At 39.6% G+C, this 20,358-nt stretch overlaps 1 protein-coding gene across 11 annotated transcripts in view; it reads right to left on the bottom strand.

The window, feature by feature from the left end:
* Positions 1-4,626: 4,626 nt before the first annotated feature.
* Positions 4,627-20,358, bottom strand: part of ZMYM2 (zinc finger, MYM-type 2) — a 96,536-nt gene continuing 80,804 nt past the window's right edge. For 10 of the 11 annotated variants that reach the window (XM_010572616.1, XM_010572617.1, XM_010572615.1 and 7 more), the window contains 7 exons: positions 18,549-18,643; positions 17,177-17,345; positions 16,116-16,267; positions 11,925-12,039; positions 10,582-10,833; positions 9,382-9,502; positions 4,627-6,348 (listed from right to left, as the gene is read on the bottom strand). In XM_010572616.1, the coding sequence (XP_010570918.1) occupies positions 6,156-6,348; positions 9,382-9,502; positions 10,582-10,833; positions 11,925-12,039; positions 16,116-16,267; positions 17,177-17,345; positions 18,549-18,643 (1,097 nt within the window). In that variant the 3' untranslated portion in view covers positions 4,627-6,155. Of the gene's footprint in view, positions 6,349-9,381; positions 9,503-10,581; positions 10,834-11,924; positions 12,040-16,115; positions 16,268-17,176; positions 17,346-18,548; positions 18,644-20,358 lie in introns of those variants that run through there. The other variant, XM_010572626.1, reaches the window with a different exon arrangement.

Raw genomic sequence — 20,358 nt, 5'->3', positions numbered from 1 at the left:
ACAGCCGCAGCTTGAAGGTGCTGGTTTAATGCTAGGTTTTGGTCCTCCCAGACCTCCGAAGTCCAAACTGCCAGATCCCTTGCTCAGCACCAGCAGGCCTTGCTTTCCAAAGCTTTCACCTCCTGCACAGCTGTAAGCACCAGGCAACAGAACGACACATGTTTTCAGTATCTGCCCTTCTGCCAAAACTCTCACCATTTTGGGTCGAGGCAGGTAAAACCAGTACAATAAAGATTTAAAATTGGGGAACAATTCTGCGAAGCTTTCGGCACCTCATGTCGGGAAGGAAGATAGCAACTTTGCTGCTGCTTTTGCATTGCCCCCTGCCCCAAGGCAGGGTGGCAGTGAGAAATGGCCTTCACCAAGGGCCACATGCCATCTCTCTGAGAAATGCAACATCGCAGAGAAAGCAAAACTCAGATCACGTTAGAGTGCCGTTCATACTCACATCCTTGAGGCTTGAAAAATTACTTGAACAAGAACCCAAAGTCGAGCTTGATCTTCTCATTTTCTTTCTCTGTTTGCTTTTTGTGAACATCTGCAGAAGCTGTTCTGCTCAGAAGTGCTTCCAGGACTGCCACCAGCACTGGTTTGCCTGGGTAAAACCATCCTTCATGAGAGGAGCAACAGAGTCTGGGCAGCTTTTCCCAGCTATGACAAACAAGTGGGCTACCCAGTGGCTCCTCACCCGTAGCCAGCTCTCTCATCCTCCTGCCAGCAACAGAGGAAACAACCGACGGTGTCCTTGAAGGATTTTTCCAAGGACTCCGCTATCGTCAGAGATTTTTCTCCTTTCATTCCACAAAAAAGAAAACAACAACAAAAAGACACTGGAGGTAGAAACACATTTGATTAAACAATTAGTTGAAGTGCTGTCATGCCTCATCGTTACTGGTACCTGGGTCACAATACAGTGATTTAACTGCATCCTTCCCTACTCACATCACGCACTTACAAACGTGCCATGACTGCTGCATCAGTGGCTTCACTCCATAAAGACAACTAGCTCTTGGATGAGGAAATATTTCCCAAATATATGTATTTGGAAACACCAACATACCGATACCCTGAAAACACAGCTAGATGGACTAAGCCCTTTTAAATATATACCTCATTTCCACATCCACTGACAGCATACAGCAGTCGCTGGGTGAAATCCTTCAATATGCGGGAAGTTGAACAGGTGACAGGAGCTTGGAAGAGATTATCAGAGAGTATAAATTAAATCTGCACTCCTAATCCCCGTTAGTTGTTCAAAATGGATACAATCAATCTTTTCTGTCCCTTCTCCTCACGCATTTGCTCACTGCCGTTGCCAATACCAAATACCAGCCTGTCTAGTCACCATCACATCTCTCCGGCCCCCGAAGCTCTTTACCACCCCAGTGTCTCCCTCAGATCCCTTCTGGTGTTTTGCCTGGGAGAAGTGGGCTAGGAGAGGGGAGGCTTTTGTAAAGGTAACATTAAGGTGCAATTATGCCTTATTAAGGGATAAGGAGAAATTATCATTTCAGCTCCTTCCCTGCCCAAGACTTTATTTCGCACCCAATCATGAACGTGGCTCATGTTGCAGTCACACGTTTTCCACCCCAGACCCACAGCAAGAAACCCCAAAGCGACCGGCAGCTCCCCGGTAGCGAAGGAGAGCGCACCAGAGACGTCCCCACGCGTGCCGCGGGTCCTGCCCTGCCTGCGGGCAGGAGAGGGGGAGCGCTGCCCGCCAGCGCCCGCGGACACCTGGGGGCCTGCCAAGGCAGGGCCGCTCGCCAGGGCCTGCCAGCTCCCACCGGAGCCGCGCGACGAGCGGGCGCGAACCCCCACGTCGTCTTTGTGCATCTGCGAGATGCCTGCTGTGCTCCTGGGTGCCCGAAGAGATGGCTAATTAGCATTACAGACACTAACGCCAGCTGAGGTTTTGAAGCACGTGCCCCATTACACGCTGGTTTCAAGCGTCCATGCTGTGGCTCATGTGCTGAGGCTTTCAGGTTTTGACATTTCAAATTAAAAAGCTGCCAGAGGAAAGATTTTATTTCTCACTTGAGAAACTGGAAATTGCCACACTTAGCGAAGCCCCTGGGGACAGCGTGTCCTGCGCTGCAGCCACAACACCCCTCAAGGGACACATACAAACCCTAAGGCTTCGCTCTAACTTTAAACAAAGGGTAACTCAAACTTCAGTGCTTCCAAGACGTCGTTAGCATTTGCCGTTATAACCCAGAGACTCTTGTTTCACGTATGATGATCGAACACTCTCTTAAACCTCAATAACTTCTTGGCCCTAAACGCTTTGAATTTCAGTTTCATTGAGAGTCCCCACGGTCCTCGGGGCAAGAGGAATCCAAAAGCTCCCACTCCACTTACTCTGCATCATACTCGCTCCTACACATAACACATTATCACATAATGCACAACATTAGTGTAACAAACTGAAAAGTGAACGTTTACAAAAATGGAAATTAAAATATCTGCCGTTCCTAACAGTAACAGACAAAAATGGGAAAGTGCAGCAGAAAAAAACCCTTCTATATAGTAAAAAACGTCAGCGAAAGTGGAAATGGGGCAAGTGCCTGCCACCACTCATGCCTTTTCTCTTCATCCCACACACCTGCTCCTTTTGGGACTGCAAGGTTTATGGGCTGTCTCTCCTGTTTTCCCCACCTATTCACACAGCCTCTCACAGGACAGAGTCATAGATACTAAGAAAACAAATTTTGCTGCCTTGGAGTCACAGTGAACAATTTAAAGATAATTAATATTGTACACATTGAATTTACTCCACAACCACAACCTTTTGTTCAATCAAAATTAATGTCATAATTTATGCTTTGTTCAGTAATTATAAAAAGCTGCACCTTCCTCAATGACTACACACAATTATTTATTAAAAAAAAGATGACTAACAAAGCAAATTCCTTTTTCTGAAAACTGCATTAATTTTTCTCTATTTCTCACACTGAACCATATTTTCTATGTAATTTGCCTACTGCTGCTGCCATCTAATTTCCTTAGTATCTTAAGGCTACTACTTCACCTGTGAATGGTTCAAAACTAGATCTCAAACTGAGGAGATGCAGAGCACACGCTGGCACGACTTGAGACGTTGGGAAAATCCTGCCTGGACTGGACTGCATTGCCAGCACCGCCTGCAGGGCTCCGTGCGGACAGAGCAGTATAGTCCCCACGCTGCATTTCTCAAGGCAGTTGTGCCAGAGCTCACAGGGATGGCCAGAACAGCCAGGTTGCCACTTCACACCATCTTAAGCTGTGTGAACCTGGAGGGCAGGTTCCCGATGTGTGTCATTAACTTGGAAGCTCTGTGTAGGAGAGGGAATTGTATGTCTTCCTGCACAGCAACCTGCAGGTAACTACCTGATGCCAACCTGATTCTAGTCCAGCTGCTGACAGTTCTTACAAAGAAAAAGAAAATGTATTTGCCCTGAAGTCCTAATTATCATACAATTGCACGTCTTTATTTTTTCAGAAACTAAGGCCTTTTATTGCATTTTGCATCATCATTCAAATTTAGGAATAAAATGCACTGAACCATGATGCATTCTTAAATGCAGTATCTCAGCAGTTTACAATGTTTGATCTGAACACGCAAACCACTTGAAAAACATTATTGCTAATGATGGAATAGCTCCATCTTCTGGAATAAAAGTTATTTCCTTGACAACCATCTTTGTATTTCCAACATGGATCTATATGTAACAACTTCTATTTCAAAACCTAACTTGAATATTTTTACTGATGGAAGGTGAATCTTGGGTAGAAAATGGGAGGAATTTATGATAATGTGATTTCTGATAAACTTTAGGAAGCATTAATTATTTTCTAATGACATTGAAAACACATGTCTGTTGTTCAACATGCCATATTAAAAACTGACCTTATTATTCAAGAAATAGCTGGAATCTGATTTTGAGAACAAGAATTTAAACTCTGTTTAAGACAAAACACTCAACACATAGTTAACTTTAGTCCTGATTTAGGGTACTTTAAGCTTCATGTTAAAAGTTTGTAGTTTTACAGAAGTGTGTTTGTGGTTAAACACTGTCATAATCAGGGAGTGATTGAAGCCCTTGCTGAAGTACTTGAAGTCCAAACTATAGAGAAGGGGCTGCGAGTGATCCTTATTGCTATTTATCAAAACACTTAAATGTTATGTTTAAATGAAATATTTCAAGTTAAGCACATGATGCATTTTAGGCAGGTAATTAGTAATGATGATTCCCATATGTGAAATTTAACTTATAGTCAAGTCAGGTGTTCAACTGGAGAGACCAGAACAAAACCATGATTACAATTCCTGATTTCATCACTTCTATGTATCATGGGCACATATTATGGCTGTTGCTTGAAAAAAAAAAATAAATAAAAAAATCAAGCGTTAATGAACTAAGCTCTTACATATTCACTCACAAAAGCAAAAGAGCATTGAAGCTGTTAGTTATCTACTCACTGGTGCTGTGTAGTATTTCTTGATTTCACAGGAAGGGTAGAGACACCAGAAAAAAAAGAAAAATTAAACATGTACATCTCCATCTACTTTTGAAACAGTGGTATATCTAAAGTTAATACATACTCATGGACACAGGAGAACAGCAGAAATTTAAATAAACTTGCTTAACAAAACAAAGCAACTGAAGCTTTATTTCTCTATATAGAAAGATGCAACCCTATGTGCATTCTTTTAAGCTAAGGAAAATCAAAAAGCCATGCAGCCCTTGCAAGAAGTAAATCCTCAGGTGGAAATATATACACATAGAAAATTTCCCCTTTAGCAGATGATTCCTCTCAACAGATGCTTAACGTCATTTAGGAGAGCCAAACTTATGACTACTTTATAGCAGAATATTCTACTACATTTTTTTTCAGTACAATAGCAAAACCTTTGCATGAACCACCATATTGCTCGCATCAATTAAACAAGAACAAGTAACAAAACTTAAGCAGCTAAACCTACACCTGGAAATCAGACTCCTTATACAAAGTAAGCACAATGAAAGGATATAGAACAAATGAAAGGACTTTTCTTCAAAAAAATTATCTTTCAACTTTCTGCAACTTCACATCTCATATGGCTTTTGAACGGAGGCATTAGTTAAAAGAATTTTCCCACCCATAGTCAAGTATTGACTGTATTTAAATACAGCAACGCAAGGACAAACAAAAGTTAAAAATTTAGCATACTGTATTACTTTATGTAATACAGCATAAAATCCCTTTTTCTAAGGCTACAAAGGACAGATTTACAGTAATATGAGGTACCGGCATTTATGGTCACAAAAGTAAAGATGGAAAAGAATTATACAGCATTGTCATCAGACATTTCTTTTCTCTTTTTCTTTTTTTCCCTTTTTTTTTTTGAGGGGTTTTTGGTTTTCTTTTTTACAAAATACATGTCTTGATGACCGCATGCTTTCAGCTTATATTCATTTATTTTTATATATATATATTTTTTTTTTTATTTGTACGGGCAATTGAGAGAGAGTCACAAATAAGGAAAGGACACTAAGGTTTTAATAAGGGCAACAAAAAAATGTTTTCACCAGAATAGATTCACATTACAGTACACCAATATTGACAGCATTCTCTTTTGTCTATTTTTGGTACATAAGATGGAATCTCTCTACATAACCTTATAAGGCTTCAGTAACTAAAAAGTAAAAAACCTATTAGTTTACAATTTATTTAAAAAGTCTGAAAGACACAGCAAGTTCTAAACTTTAGTAGTGCTACCCATACACAACCATCCGGTTTAAGAACCCATTAAAAGAGCCTCCTTTCAAGGGAGCTTCCAACAGCAGAATTGTGCAATATGGATGTCTTTTACTACAAGGGAAAAAAAAAAATTACACATGGCACATTCTCATTCATATTTTGCAATGTAAAAAGTTACAAACATACCTAACCAAATAAATAATAAAAAAAAAAATCTGAAATGTGTTTGTTATGGATCCTAAAACCACTACGCAGAATAATGGAAACTTTCACTCACAGACTATTTACATGGTAATACCCAGGTGAGGGTACACACTGCTACAAAACTCATAAAACAAAGGGTAAACTTGAAATGTTTTCCATAGTAAAGGTCTAGCAGCATGACTATATCTAATGCTGTTTGTTTTCTTGATGGTTTTTGGAAGTTTGTTTTAATCTATGTCTTCATCCAGTTCATAATTGTCTTTATCATAAATATCTTTTACTAAAAGAACCCGTACGAGCATATTTTCCAAAGTGCTGCGGTCCAGTGAAGTAGCAGTGTACCAGATGGGACTCTCCGTGGAGACAGAGCACTCTGGTTGCAGATAGAACATGTCCGTCCTCTGATTCAGATTCTGTGGGCTACAAGGGGGAAAAAACAGGCTGTTAGAAAAACAGCCGCACAGGACAAAACAGTACGTTAGCAGTTCCAACACCCTGCACAAATGGAACTCTTACTGTACCTGGGCAAGTTACCAAAAAAAAAAATTAACATGGGGAAACGCGGTCCTGTTCATAGAAGGAGCCGTGCCAGGTCTGGCCCAAGCCCAGCAGTCCCACATCCTCCCAGCAGCCAAAAGCAGACGCCTGGGGCTTAGCAAGCATACAGGAGACCATAGAGTCTCCCAGGTTTCAAAAATTTGCAGATCCAGGACTTGCTAAACCAGAAAGTACTTTCTACCTCTTTAGGAGCCCCTGACTGACAGATGTGCAAAAAGGCCCAACACTGACATCAGTAATTGCTTGCACCACTGCCTGACGCAGCTATCTCTGAATGTAGAGCCTGGGGCTCCCTTGAAAATCAAGGATGGTAGTTCTGAGAGATGCCCAGAAATACAACAAGAAGCTAAAATCCCTCCTCCTCCTATTTTACTTAAAAGGTTGGTCATTGTAAGTCTTAAAATCCCTTAATTCCTGACCCAATGTACTTTGGAGTTTGATCTGGCTCAGACACATCCTCTAAGCCACTAGAGAAGACCCCTTTAAGGAAATTCTAGCATTTTGTCCATTTAGGCAAGTCTCGGAAAATAATTTTCAGTTCTGGATGTGCTCACTCATGCTCCCTCCTTCATAAATATTGCAGACTTCAGGAGTCAACTTTATTTCATGTTTCTTTGGTAAAAGTAAGAATTTTTTACCAGCTCATCTTCCCAAACTGGCCGATAAGATTTCAGGTGTAGCTCTTCACCTGCTGGGGTGCATGTTGGCTTGTTCTGCTCTCACATAAATCAGATTAAGAGTCAGATAAGAAGTGAAATATGATTATTTAAAATATTCTAATAATTTAAATATTTAAAACGCCTTTCTACTTTCTTGATAAGCCAGTATTTTTATAGGAACAAGCAACGATACAGTGTTCATCGCTGTGAATGAGAGGATCCTGAAATTTCAGCTGCAACTGTCCACTGTCCTGGTTTCAGCTGGGATAGAGTTAATTTTCTTCCTAGTAGCTGGTACAGTGCTATGTTTTTGAGCTAGGTATGAGAAGAATGTTGATAACACTGGTGTTTTCAGTTGTTGCTAAGTAATGTTTAGTCTAAAGTGGAGGATTTTTCAGCTTCCCATGCCCAGCCAGCAAGAAGGCTGGAGGGGCACAAGAAGTTGGGAGGGGACACAGCCAGGGCAGCTGACCCAAACTGGCCAAAGGGATATTCCATACCATGTGATGTCATGCCCAGTATATAAACTGGCAGGAGTGGGGGTGGGGGGATTGCCGCTTGGGGACTAACTGGGCATCAATCAGCCAGGGGGGTGGGGCAGCGGGGGGCAATTACATTGTGCATCACTTGAACATTCCAATCCTTTTATTATTACTGTTGTCATTTTATTAGTGTTATCATTATTAGCTTCTTTTTTTCTGTTCTATTAAACCGTTCTTATCTCAACCTACGAGTTCTACTTCTTTTCCCAATTTTCTCCCGCATCCCACTGGGTGGGGGGGGAAGTGAGTGAGCAGCTGCGTGGTGCTTAGTTGCTGGCTGGGGTTAAACCACGACAGCACTGATTGCCAAGTATATTTCAAACAGCTGGCATGACCTTAAATTTTCCAATAGTTTTACAATATTACCTTAAATTACAAAATTACCTTAAATTTTACAATAGCTTTTAAAGTGTTAAATATTTTATTAAAATTATTTCATCAAAGACACAAGGAATATATTATTAGGAGTGGAACCAGGAGAAGCAGCCTGCTGCTCTAGTTAGCAACCCTGACCAGTATCTGTAAGACAGCAGGACTTGAAACCACACCATAAACAATGCTCCAAATGGGGTTAAGTGCATTCTTTTCCCCAAAGTTGAGATGTTTCTACAGATAAAGAAAATATTCATTCTCTCCCCCCCCACTGGCTGTGTAACTCAGTTCAAAAGTCCAGCTTCAACTTTTTAACAATACACTCTCTCCAAACCATGATAGTAGATAGTGTGAAGGCAAACCCCCCCCCCTCCCCCGCTGCAACAATCAGAATTAACTGAATTTATGAAAAACAGGTGCTTGCATTAACAGACCACAAGTTACTCTTTAGTTGTATCTTCCTGTAACATCACATATTTGCACTTCTGCCTACGTTGTGCATAAGCTCTTTCTTCACCTTTAAGAGTTAAGATGCTGTTTCCTAACACGTTTGGTCTCACACTTCATTTGATTTAATGTGTTGTAGATACAATGTAATTTTATTTCTTTAGCATCACTTCCCTATATTTCACTTAGAGTTACATAAAATCTACCTTAAAATCAGCACTCGAATGGCTGTTCTGATTAAAGTATTTCCCACAAAAACCTGTTTTCACGCACTTCCAAAACACTTAGCTGCTAAATTAATTTTTTTAACAGTTGCATAAGCTTTTCATTTTAATGTATTAATATCTCTGCAGATTGGAAGGAAACAAGCTATTTCTAAATGCTGGGTTACTGTCAGCAGTATTTTTTTTTCTACTACAAAATATTTGAAACATGCTTTCAAACTAGGTATCTCGAAAGTATCCACATTTCAGATTCCTGATGACTTAACATGAAGCAAATCCATTGTCTCAATCCAATTCTTACTGAAGGGAGAGGGACCTCACAAATGAAACCCTCAGTAGCAAAACCTACCAGATCCCTTGCTGGTAATTCTCTGCAGAGATACTTGGTATTTTCCAGGTAAGAAAACTGAATCATACTGTCATTCCCAGATGGAGTCCTTCACAATTAACACTGAAGGACTCTCCTGCTCCCACACTTTCTGCACGTCTTGTCCAGATACAGAACGGAAGATTTCAATGTTTTCATTTAGATATTCTTCAGATCTCAATCCATTCCCTTTGCTTGACTGTATTTCATGTTGCATCAAAACATTTCCCTTTTGTACCTGGTCTACTCTAGACCACTTCTGTATTACCCCGTATTATACTTACCTTTTAGACAGATAGCATTCAAACATTTTCACAGGGCATCTAGCTGGATCAGATGTGTTTTCAATTTGTTCAAATACTGGTTCATCATCTTCATGTTTCCTTTTTCCAGTAGTAATTTTATCTTTAAGAAGAAAATCAACAACATCTAAGCTATAACTTGAAGTTATTTTACATTTTTCAGTAAACTTCCCAGAGTGGGTAGCCCACCAAGTACCACAATGCGGTCACCACAACTACGCATATCTGCAAACTGGAAATGCAACCCACAGCCATGACAAAGTCACAGCATTTCGCGTGGAGACCAGTGGGCTCAAAGTATAGTCTGGGTAATTGATATAGTTTAGCATTAAGACTATTTTATACAGAAATGCAGTTGTCTGACGACTTTGCAATCCCACTTTAGCCAAAATACAGATTAAGTAAAGCCATATGTTGGTTAATGCCTAGGTCATAGTGACACTGCTTGATTTAGGATGACCATTCATCAGTAGCTTCATAGTGTAGGCCTGGTTACTTTGTACAAAAGATGAATGTTTTGCTAATGACTATACCCTTGAAGAAGGAACTAAAGACTGATAAAAAGGAAACATTCTGCTCCAGAAGGCACCGAAGGCTGGGTGATTGCCAAAGAAGCATGACCTGGGGGAAATGTAAAGGCAGCAGGGGGAGATCATGACCTCCGACTCAATTCAAGACTGGAAAGACTTGCCCCTCCACACCTGCAAGGAGCATGCTCGCCAGTTGACATAGCAAGTGGGGCTAATTTGAATATAACTAACCAATAGTAGCTGAGATGGTGATTACCAACCAATGAACGTAAATTTAGGTGGGTTTTTACAAATCATGTAACAAGATAAATACATTGTAGTTCTTCGGTGTGGTGGAAGCTTTGTGGAATCATCACCTAGCACCTGTCTTTGCACAAACATGAAATAAATAAATATCTTGGCTCTGAGCGTAAGATTGGCTTATTGCATACCGAGTATCGAACCCCACTTGTGGGACAACAAAAGGGATCATTTAAGGCAGAGACCCTGCAGTCTCCACTGACCACACGCTCTGATTAAAGATCCAGGAGCCGAGAGCTGCTAAACTTTATGCAAAGGCAGACCTCCAGCTCTTGGCAAGGTGCCCAGCTGTCCCTCGGAGGAGTGCAATGTGGATGCCCCTCCAATACTTATTTTGGAACTGCCATAATACCTTCACTATCAGCTCTGCACAGGGAAGACACCTGATATCGAAGACAAGCTTTGCTTTCCATCGTTAGAGGATTTTTCTTCCACTGTCTAAAAACAGTGCCAAAAGAAAGTCTTAAGTGCTGCTCCACTGTTTTCAGGCCAAAATATTTAGTGTTAAAGTAGAACAGAGTATTCAGAAGAGCAACCGGTGAATGTGATCCTAGCTGTTTAATCCTCCAAAGGTAATCTTCTTCAACTCGAGAGAATATTGATCCTTCAGAAAAAGAATATTAGAGAAAATACAATAGATTAGCCCATAAACTGTCCAGGTGCAAAAGAATCAAGTTTTTTTACTGTAAAATTTTACAAAATGCTTATGACAGAAGCCTCTAACATGCATATGTCCACATGCCCAAAACCTCTTCTCAAAGACACAGACACTCACTGTTTCAGGAAGAGACAGTCAATGGGAAATATCGGTACAGGCCATTTCCCACAGAACGCATATCTGTTTAATTACAACACCATTGCTTACATGCAGCTCCCTCATGTTAGTACTTAAGAATAAGTGTTCAAGGGGCTAATCTTAATCCCTTCATAAAAAGTATTATTTTGGAGTTCATTTTATTCTGCTCAAGCAAGGCATCCAAATAGCTATACCACCTTCTTTATTATTACTAATGGGTATTTCATTTGGAAAGCACTCCTGGACCATACCAGGGTATAGGAAGGGCCCTACACAGAGGCTCTCCAGAGCCATACAGAGAAAAGCGAGTATCAAGAAGAGAGAGGAAAAGGCCTGGTAAGGACAAACCCTTGCTCAAGAGAGGATTGTGAGAAAGATGGAAGAACAGTGGATTCTGCAGTTCAGCACCAACACTGATCCGCTGGGGAAAATTCCTGTTTTCTCCATGAACTGACAATCCTCCTGAGCAGAAGGCCCATAGCAGAGAATCCTCCCAATTCAGCTGAGAAAGACTAAAATACATAGCTTATTAGCCCTACCCATACATAACCCAATGCCTGCCTGCCTGCTTCCCATCCGGAAAAAAAACACGCAAAAAGTAAATTCAGCTCAGGTAAAAAGTACAGGTCGAAGAGCAGCTGCTTATTCTAACTTTCCCTCCTAAAAACGGACAGTCAATTTAAGATTAACAGGCGGTGGCAAAACCAACTCTTGCAGCATGGATTACCTAGAAACAAGACAATAAGAACAGGTACAGTCTTAACTGAACTCTTAGATGATACCTTTATGATTTTTAATCAATTACTATCACAATGCATAAAAAGTTTGCACATATCTACATGCTTAAGAGTACAGAACTATTAAGAGATGAAAAACATACACGACAAAAAGAAAATTACCATCTGGAAGTATGCTTGGTTGCCAACTTCTAAGGATTTTATTTAATTCCTGTTCAAACGTCTGATAGATTGGATCAATAAATATGTTGTCTTTTCGATTGCTTCCATATAAATACTACAGAAAAGAGAGAGACACAATATTTACAATTCCAGATTAGAATAAATACTGTGCTATAGGGTTCTTTTTCAGTACCGTGCTTGCACTTTTATAAAAAAACTGTATCTAAAAATAAAGCAATGACACTTTTCCAATATTTAGCAGTTAAAAGTTACCTCCAATGTAACATATGTTGTAAATTTCTAACAGGATATGAATCATAGATTAATTACAACCCTTTAACATTTTTCTCTAAAATTTCCTGTATGCAACATAGTATCAGTGAATGGGGAGTCATTTAAAAAACCCAACCAACTAAACAAACAAACAAAAAAACCCCACAAAAAAAGTCCAAACTAATTTATCTTTTCATCCACCTAGGTCTTCAAAGAAAAAAAACATTTAGCAAGAATCTGCCATTTTAAACGTGAACTCTGGACACTGACAAAAGCATCTTCAACACAGAAGTGGGAGCAAAAAAAAACCCCATATATTTCTGGTAATGATATGCAGCAGTGCAAGAAAAATGATAGGACGGTGCAAGGCACCTGCCTATTCTGTAATCTAATTATCTTAACACTCTTGACCTTACAGACAGAAACTCTTTTGAACCTTTACCAAGAACTAATGGCCGAGGGCTACACTAGTATTTGACATTATCCTCTCTGGAGACATTTCCAAAAAATGGAGGATTGGCTTCTTAAATTTTCCACTTCAGTGTTACCTTTGTGTGAACAAGCCTGTTATTAGTGAATACAATAAAAGTGACAGACACAAAAAATGTACTCACTTCTGGAAATAGCATCTATTTCTGTACACATACTTGAAATAACATTAAACACAACACTCATTTATACTAGGCGGTTCAGCGTATCTTGACTTCCTTATCTTTGCACTTAGTTTTATAATAAGAAAAAAATGAATGAATACACTTCCTAGAAGTCTCCAACACAATATTTTCATTTTTCATATCTTCAACTATTTTATATGATATGTTTAACTAATTCATCAAAGCACAACATTCCCCAAATTGTGCTTGTTTCTACATGTATCAATTTTGATTTCATAAAGCAATTCTAAACCAGACAACAGAGCTTACTATAAGTTTCATGGGTTTTGCCCCTCTGTTCCCTGGCACATTTTTCCTTCATGAATTTTCTTTTTCTCTGGTTTGCATTAAACACTTGCACTGAATGCTGGCAGTGAAGCTGAAATAAGACTGAAAATTGGTTCAAAACCAATTCCCACATGAGCCTGTGAGAACTCAACTAAAAATATTTCTGTTTCCTGGTTCAGAGTAAGTGTTTGCCTAAACCCTAACACCCCCAGTATAAATCTGTGATGCACCCCGGACCATTAGCAGAATGATGTCGTGTTGCAGTCTCCCCTGCTACACAATACCCAACGCGCTTCTGCAAACCTTCATTTCCACACCGTAACGCTGTGCTCTGCTACTCTACAAACTCTAGCTGGGGCAGGATTAGTTTCCACCTGAGATGAGCTCTACCAAAACCGCAGTGAACGGGAAGGAGCTGGACATGCCTCCGAGTCCCACAGCGGAGAACAGGCTGAATCACTGCCCTCAGCACTTTCACACAAACACCTGACAAGCTCCATCTGCCTGAATTTTGCTCAAACCACCCCACTATTACACGACACCCCCCCACCCCCCCAAAAAAACCCAAACCCCAAACCCCTCAATCTGTACTGGACAAAGAACAAAGGCCACGATGAAGCAGGGGACTGAGGCAGGCTAACACCTTCTTCTAAATGAACCTTCTCCACCAGATGCACGCCTGACCATGCAACAACCTCTACTTTTAAGTGTGATAATTTTCAGGATCAGTACTTCAGAGTTATCAGAACCATTATTGAACCATTTCTGGCTGGAGGCAGAACAATTTCAGCCACAAATGAACCTGAACTGAGAAAATGTACCATTTGACTCAGGGACCAGCAAGCAGACTTGCTGATTTCCAAGTGCTTCCTTTAAGATAAAGTTATTTTACAAAGTCAAAAAAAAAAAAAAAACAACTGAAGACTTGAAGACTCCTGAGCACTTCCCCTGTGCTCAAAACATATTACACCTATGAGGAAAAGCTCCAACCTGAGCCTGTACTTAGCTACGGTGAGTGCAGTAATTCTGGTGGAGGGGGAAAGTGCTCTTTTTCTAACCTATGGCTTCTACATTCTCTTCCTTTGAAGAGAAACTTAGAGTAAGTTAGCAAAACATTGATGATCTTTGGCACAACTTTATCCTTAAATGGCATCATTTAATCTCCTCTTAGCCCCTTCCAAGTTAAACAGAGCCAGTACCTTTTCAGCAGTAGCAGACAATTTATTCTCTTTCAGGAGTACCCATGTTGGGGTTGTCAGACGGAAAGAAAGACTAAGAAAATACTAGAAAGCAATGGAGTGTTGTTGCACATTGTGACAACTACACTGCATTTAGTGTACTGCTAACTTGTTTAAACCTGCTTCTTCAGAAGGCTAACACATACCCATATACATACAATTTGCCATTAGCACACAGATGTTGGCTGCAACCCTTGACAGCTGACATGCTTACATGTTTCTGTTCCTCACTTGCTGTCTGCCTTTCTGAAATGCAAACTCCTCAGAATAGGGTGCATCTTCCTACCAGTCTGAATAGCAGTGGCATAACCGGGCCAATGAAATGGGGCTGTTAACATCACCCGAATTAAATACTGGACACTAAGCATAAGCAATAATTACAGTAAAATGACCACAAGTTGTTCCTCTAACGTTCTAGTGTTGTGTGTGTGTATTAGGGCTCATGATAATTGTGCTGTGCCACAAAAACTTTGGTTCTGATGAGCTAAAAGAAAATAGTTTTACATATAACTAGGTTTCACAGCAGACAAAACAGACAAAGTCAAAGGCACAGTGAAAGGTGAAAAGAAGAAAAAAATAGCCGAGTTCCATTTTATGAACACATGCCTCACTCTGTATTGTTTATCACCTTAATATGAGTATGTTCAATTCAACAGAAAGATACAGAAAGACAGTATATCATGCAAGTGCAGAAGCAGAAAGCTAGCTGAATTTGAAACATGCCTTGTAGCAATATTGACTAAAATGCCAAACAATGACTGCTCGCTTCTCAAATTTCAACCATGAGGTAAAGATATCAACTAACTCCTTAATTTGGCATAGTTGCAATATGGAAAAATTAGTGGAGGTACTATTTATTTAAAAAGATTTTGATTGTATCAAGTAGTAAATTTTTTAAGTCCTCTGCCTTAAGTATGAAACAGTTTAAGCAGGATTGCAAAGCCTGTGAACAGCTTGCTTTCCAACTCATAGGATTTTTTAATTGCCTTTTAACTTCAATTAAATTTTCTGTGTTCTCAGCTCTGAACACTGCTTATTTTACCTACGACTTGCCTTATGTACCAAAAATTAAGACATCCTCTGCTTAAAAGATAAGCTGTGGAATAGCTTTTCTAATTATGTAGTGATATGTTATTGCCTTCACGTACAATACATCTAAAGTGACTCCCTTTATCTTCGAAATACCAGGTAATTACAATTCAGGGGCAGGGTGTGTGTTTAAGACAGAATATAGCAGAGTTTCCTGCACTCTTCAAAAAAGCCTGACTGACCACAGTCTGCAACATTCAGTAAACTAGACTCTCCCAAAAGGACACTTCAAATAGCTAGTTTCCACTATATGCTAAGTAACTGAATTAGTAAAACATTTACAGATCATGCCTTGTTTCATTCTGTTTTTACATTAAGCCATATTTAGCAAACAAAATGAAGCACAGCATTTGGAAAAACTACATAATTTTAGACTGCAAATTCCTTGCTTTAACCCAGCTAAAAGCTTAAAATTATTACAATGTACCAGTTTGCATTTTGAGTTTTCAGGATGGGTCTCCAAACTCATTTTCTATACAGACAGCTTTCTGCAATGTGATTTACACAGCACCCTCTCTGTGTTCCAGATCACAGCCATCATATTAAGAATAGCTCCTAGCCAATAAATCCACATTATCTCCATTCTTCCACTGAAATGTGTTACAGTCAAATCAGCAGCTCCGCTTCCCATCTCTACAGCCTCTACTAACCTCCTGAATCCCAAGACACAGATAATAGATGCTGTCAGGTGCATAGTTCTCTCCATTTGGCCTTCGAATTTCATTGACAAAATGTGTCAACCCATAGTTTAACTCAGCTGAAGTATGTGATAATAGATCTTCCTTTAATTTCACAGACTTTGCTGTAAAATAGAGAAAAAATGCTACATTATACAACAGAATTATTACACGGTGAGGGTGAGATGGGGTATTTTTAGACTGGAAAGCCAGAAACTGGCTTGATGTCCTCTCCACTAACCAATGAACAAGTCTAAACGTACTAAGTAGTTCAAATGTTAGGTCTGTATTAAAACAAACAAGGCGACCAGAGTAAAGTCTAGTTAACCAAATGCAGCATCACCCACTGGCGAATGTACTGTCGTGTACAGCTGAGGATGACACAGAAGTGGCCCGAGATGCTGAAGTGAAGACAGTGCTGTAGAGAGAGACCTTCAGGGGAAACGGCAGTTTCCAAAGATCCAACAGCATAACGCAAGGGTGCTAAGGTGCACGTGGGAGCTGAAGAACAGCAGGAGTAGCAGCAATCCCCGTTTTCCCTCACAGTACGAACGTACACACAGAGGAGTGCTGCAGAAAGAGCAGCAAGGCTCCACGGCAGCGAAGGCCACCCCATGCCCGAGCTCCACAGCCAGGTAATGCCAGCCTCAGATGACCATCTCCTTCCAGGACAAAGAGTAGGATGCCCCTCCCTTGCAATTTAGAAGTCGAAAGGACAAACCCCAAGGCAAGTTAGAATACGAGGAAAAATAGGATGCAAACAAAAAATCAAAATGGTCACAGAAAGTCAGAAGAGCCAGGAAGGTGCTGTCCTGGCTTGCACAAGAAGCATGAGACCTAGCATTTTGAACCAAGTAAGGAAAACGAGGAAGAAAAGAGAGTTTGGCAACTCTGTGGTAAAATAATCCCAGTCATTGTGGGAACATTAGGGACATGGGAAAAGTTCTATTAAAAATTCCAGCTGAAAATATACAAGTACAGCAATTCTCCCTACCAAATAAGAATCTAGATGCCAGATTTTCAGAAATACTTACTTGATTTCAGTTCCTCTAATTCGGGAAGCTCTTCATCTAAATACCGAGACTTTACCCAGTGCTTCCATGCATTTACACCATACGCGTATTTGAATGGAAAACTACACTCTGAGTTTTCAGAGCTGTCATCGTGAGACTGGTATTCTGACACTGCTTTCCTCTTCACCCCCTGCCATTGAAACACAGTGGTTAACACCGCCGACAACCACTAACGGCAAGAACACAGAAGCTGGGCAGAATAAGCAAGCTGCAGGCCAAATTACAAACTGAATGTTCAGTGTAAAGAAACACATGCTTCATTCAGTAGGTAGTTTCTGTGTTGAACATACTCCTAAGGACAGTATTTACTTAAGCTGACAGACATTTCTAATTCGCCTCTCAAACTGGTTCCTAACACAGACAGGATAGTATTTGATAGAGTTGCTGTATTGGTGATATCGTATTAAGCAACAAACACATGATGCACCAAATAATTCATTGTATTTATAGGATTTCACTGTGTTAAAGCGCAGGAAGCTAAAGATGCTACAAATCTACATCAGAAGATTGACATTTAGGCTCAACTGAACCCACTGATGGAAAAGCTAGCACTGGTCCCACATGAAAGCATGTCCAGCAGTGGATATGTGGCTAACGTCTAGTGGATTAATACCAACAGTCTAGACGCCAAATTTAAAACTAGAAAGACACATTTATTCTTAGAAAGTTTTATTAGAAGTTGGGTGTTTGGGTTTTTTTTTAAAGCTGCGATATCTACTGCAGTTATTGCAAGAAAACCATTTCAGCTTTGTGCCAGGCACCAGAAAATCCATTTCCTGTTAGTTTCCTTCTAAATAAAAGAGTATGGCTAATTTATTTGCAATGTCTAAACTAGGATTTTTGACTGAAAATAAAATCTGGGAAAATTGCAAGCAAATAAAAATTGTTTTTTAAACTATTTTATATAGGAGATGCTATAGCTCCCATTATAAGCCATGGTAATGCCAACATTCTTCCAATTTACTATCAAATTAAACCAAGACAGCTTTGTTCAAAGCAGAAGGTAGAAAAGCATTACTAAGAGCACAGTAAGTATATACACACTAGCACATTATATCAACAGTTCTACCAACATGAAGCAAAAACAGAATCAGAATTTAGAAATCACACTCTTATTAAATCCAAGTTAACTGCAACAGACATAGGACTGAAATAATTTTATTATTTGAAATATATCAATTTACATCATAAAGACAGGATATTAGGTATGAATAGGCAGTAACACATTTTAGAGCATTATGAGAACTGGAAAAAAAACCCCAAACCCTGGCATATTTTTGCTCACTTAAATTTTGTGCTTTTTTGATCTTTTTTAATAGCATGACAAAATTACCTTCTTTTTGGACCGAGGCCTTGGCTGTTCCTCGTATTCCTCCCCAAAAACAGGAGGTAACAAAAACTCATTTTCGGTATCAAGCTCTTCAGTTGCTGAAAACACGTTAACAGAAACTTATTTCTAAACATTCTTTGAATAATAGTAGTTTGAAAAAAAAAAACCCAAACCTACATCAGTGTGCATTAACATAAGGGGTCCACAAAAGCACATGTATAAACATTACCAAAGACTGGATTTCGTTAAGAGGAAATAAACCTATTCTTATTTTGAATGTAAGGTAAAGCTATCAAAATGTTTATTTCTAAATAAATTGTAAAGGATACAATGCTCAACATTTTCAAGCACTATCTCAAGTCACTAAGGCAGCATTTCTTTCTATGGACCCTTACACAATTTCTCCTGCCTAGGCAGTCTTTGGTATTAAGAAGTTTAAGTCATGGTGAGAGGGAGCAGCTGAATTGAAAAAACCACAAATTAACTTAATACATGCACTTTTGTTCATGTATTTCCATCATTTCCATTCATGTTTTACATTTTTTTATAGCACATTATACTTGGTTAAAAACATTAAGAATCAGAACGTAAACTCTTTCAGAGAAACTGGTTTTAGTCTATATTTATGCAAATGGTGGAGGTCTAGCTCATGATGGATATTACAGTAATTTCGGTAAACATGTATTATGTCAAAATACTAATTACTTAACATTTCAGGGGTAGGATGAAGGACTCATTTCAGGCAACACAGCAGAATGAGACAACATATGAATGGATTTAATGTTGCAAGTTCCACCTTTATTTACTGAAGATGGTTCATCCCTCATTTAGCCATCAGACAATGGCTTAATTCAAAACTGAGTGCTCTTCTGATAGTCTGATTTCACCACCTTACTCCTCAAGACACCATTCAAACCGGTCCAGATAAATCTTTGCATATGAGTGCTATTTCAAGAACTCTGCCCCAAACTAAACACCAGTCCTTCTCTTGCTACCACAAAGAATCTTATCTCAGAAGCACTTCAGTGTAAGCAATATCTATTACAAACTGCTATTATTTACTGTTCCACTTTGATAATTTCCCCCCCCCCATTGTTATTCTTTCTCGCTTACCAAGCCTTACTTACAAAGAGGGTTAAAAATCTAGTATGCATGTGGCTAATAAACTTCCTAAGACTAAGGTCAGACTAACCCCTAGACTTGATCTTTAAATTAGACATACAGCAACTGAAAAACCCAGCCTGGGCATCTAAGTGCAGATATCTATGGCACAAAGCAAAAGGAGACTTTCAAAATCAGATATAGAAGCTAGCCAGGGGAGGTATGAGAGTTATATGTCCAAGAGAAGCTATGGCATAGGAGACACTAGCTACAGCCAGGAGCTTTCTTGGATCTTGGATTGATTAGGACATGGTATAAGGAAACAGACACTGTTGCCTGTGTTCTGTAGAGTGGTAGAAATTGCAATACATACAACCAAGACCTTCTTTCCAGAAAGGCCTCAAAATAGTGATTTTCCTGATAATTCAGATAATGCTACCTTTTTCAAATACAGATATGGACATTAACAAGAGACTAAACGGTAACACAAGTGATGTGCAGCATACCAGCTTGCAATTTTCTAACAAACTTGAGTGGGAAATTTGCCCTTTTGTCATTTCTGCTCTAAACTACCATTTACCATGGAAATACCCGGTGACTGAAGAATGCATTCATTATTGTTCTCCATGACGCATGCCATCTGAGTCTTTGAGCCTTCAAAATAGCTTTCCTAAATCTATGTCCAAAACCAAGTGATGCAGTCAAGTTCATT

The sequence above is a fragment of the Haliaeetus leucocephalus genome, unplaced genomic scaffold (assembly GCF_000737465.1).
Source record: "Haliaeetus leucocephalus isolate CR32 unplaced genomic scaffold, Haliaeetus_leucocephalus-4.0 Scaffold351, whole genome shotgun sequence".
In the NCBI taxonomy this organism is placed as follows: domain Eukaryota; kingdom Metazoa; phylum Chordata; class Aves; order Accipitriformes; family Accipitridae; genus Haliaeetus; species Haliaeetus leucocephalus.
This window is presented reverse-complemented; position numbering and strand designations above follow the sequence as displayed.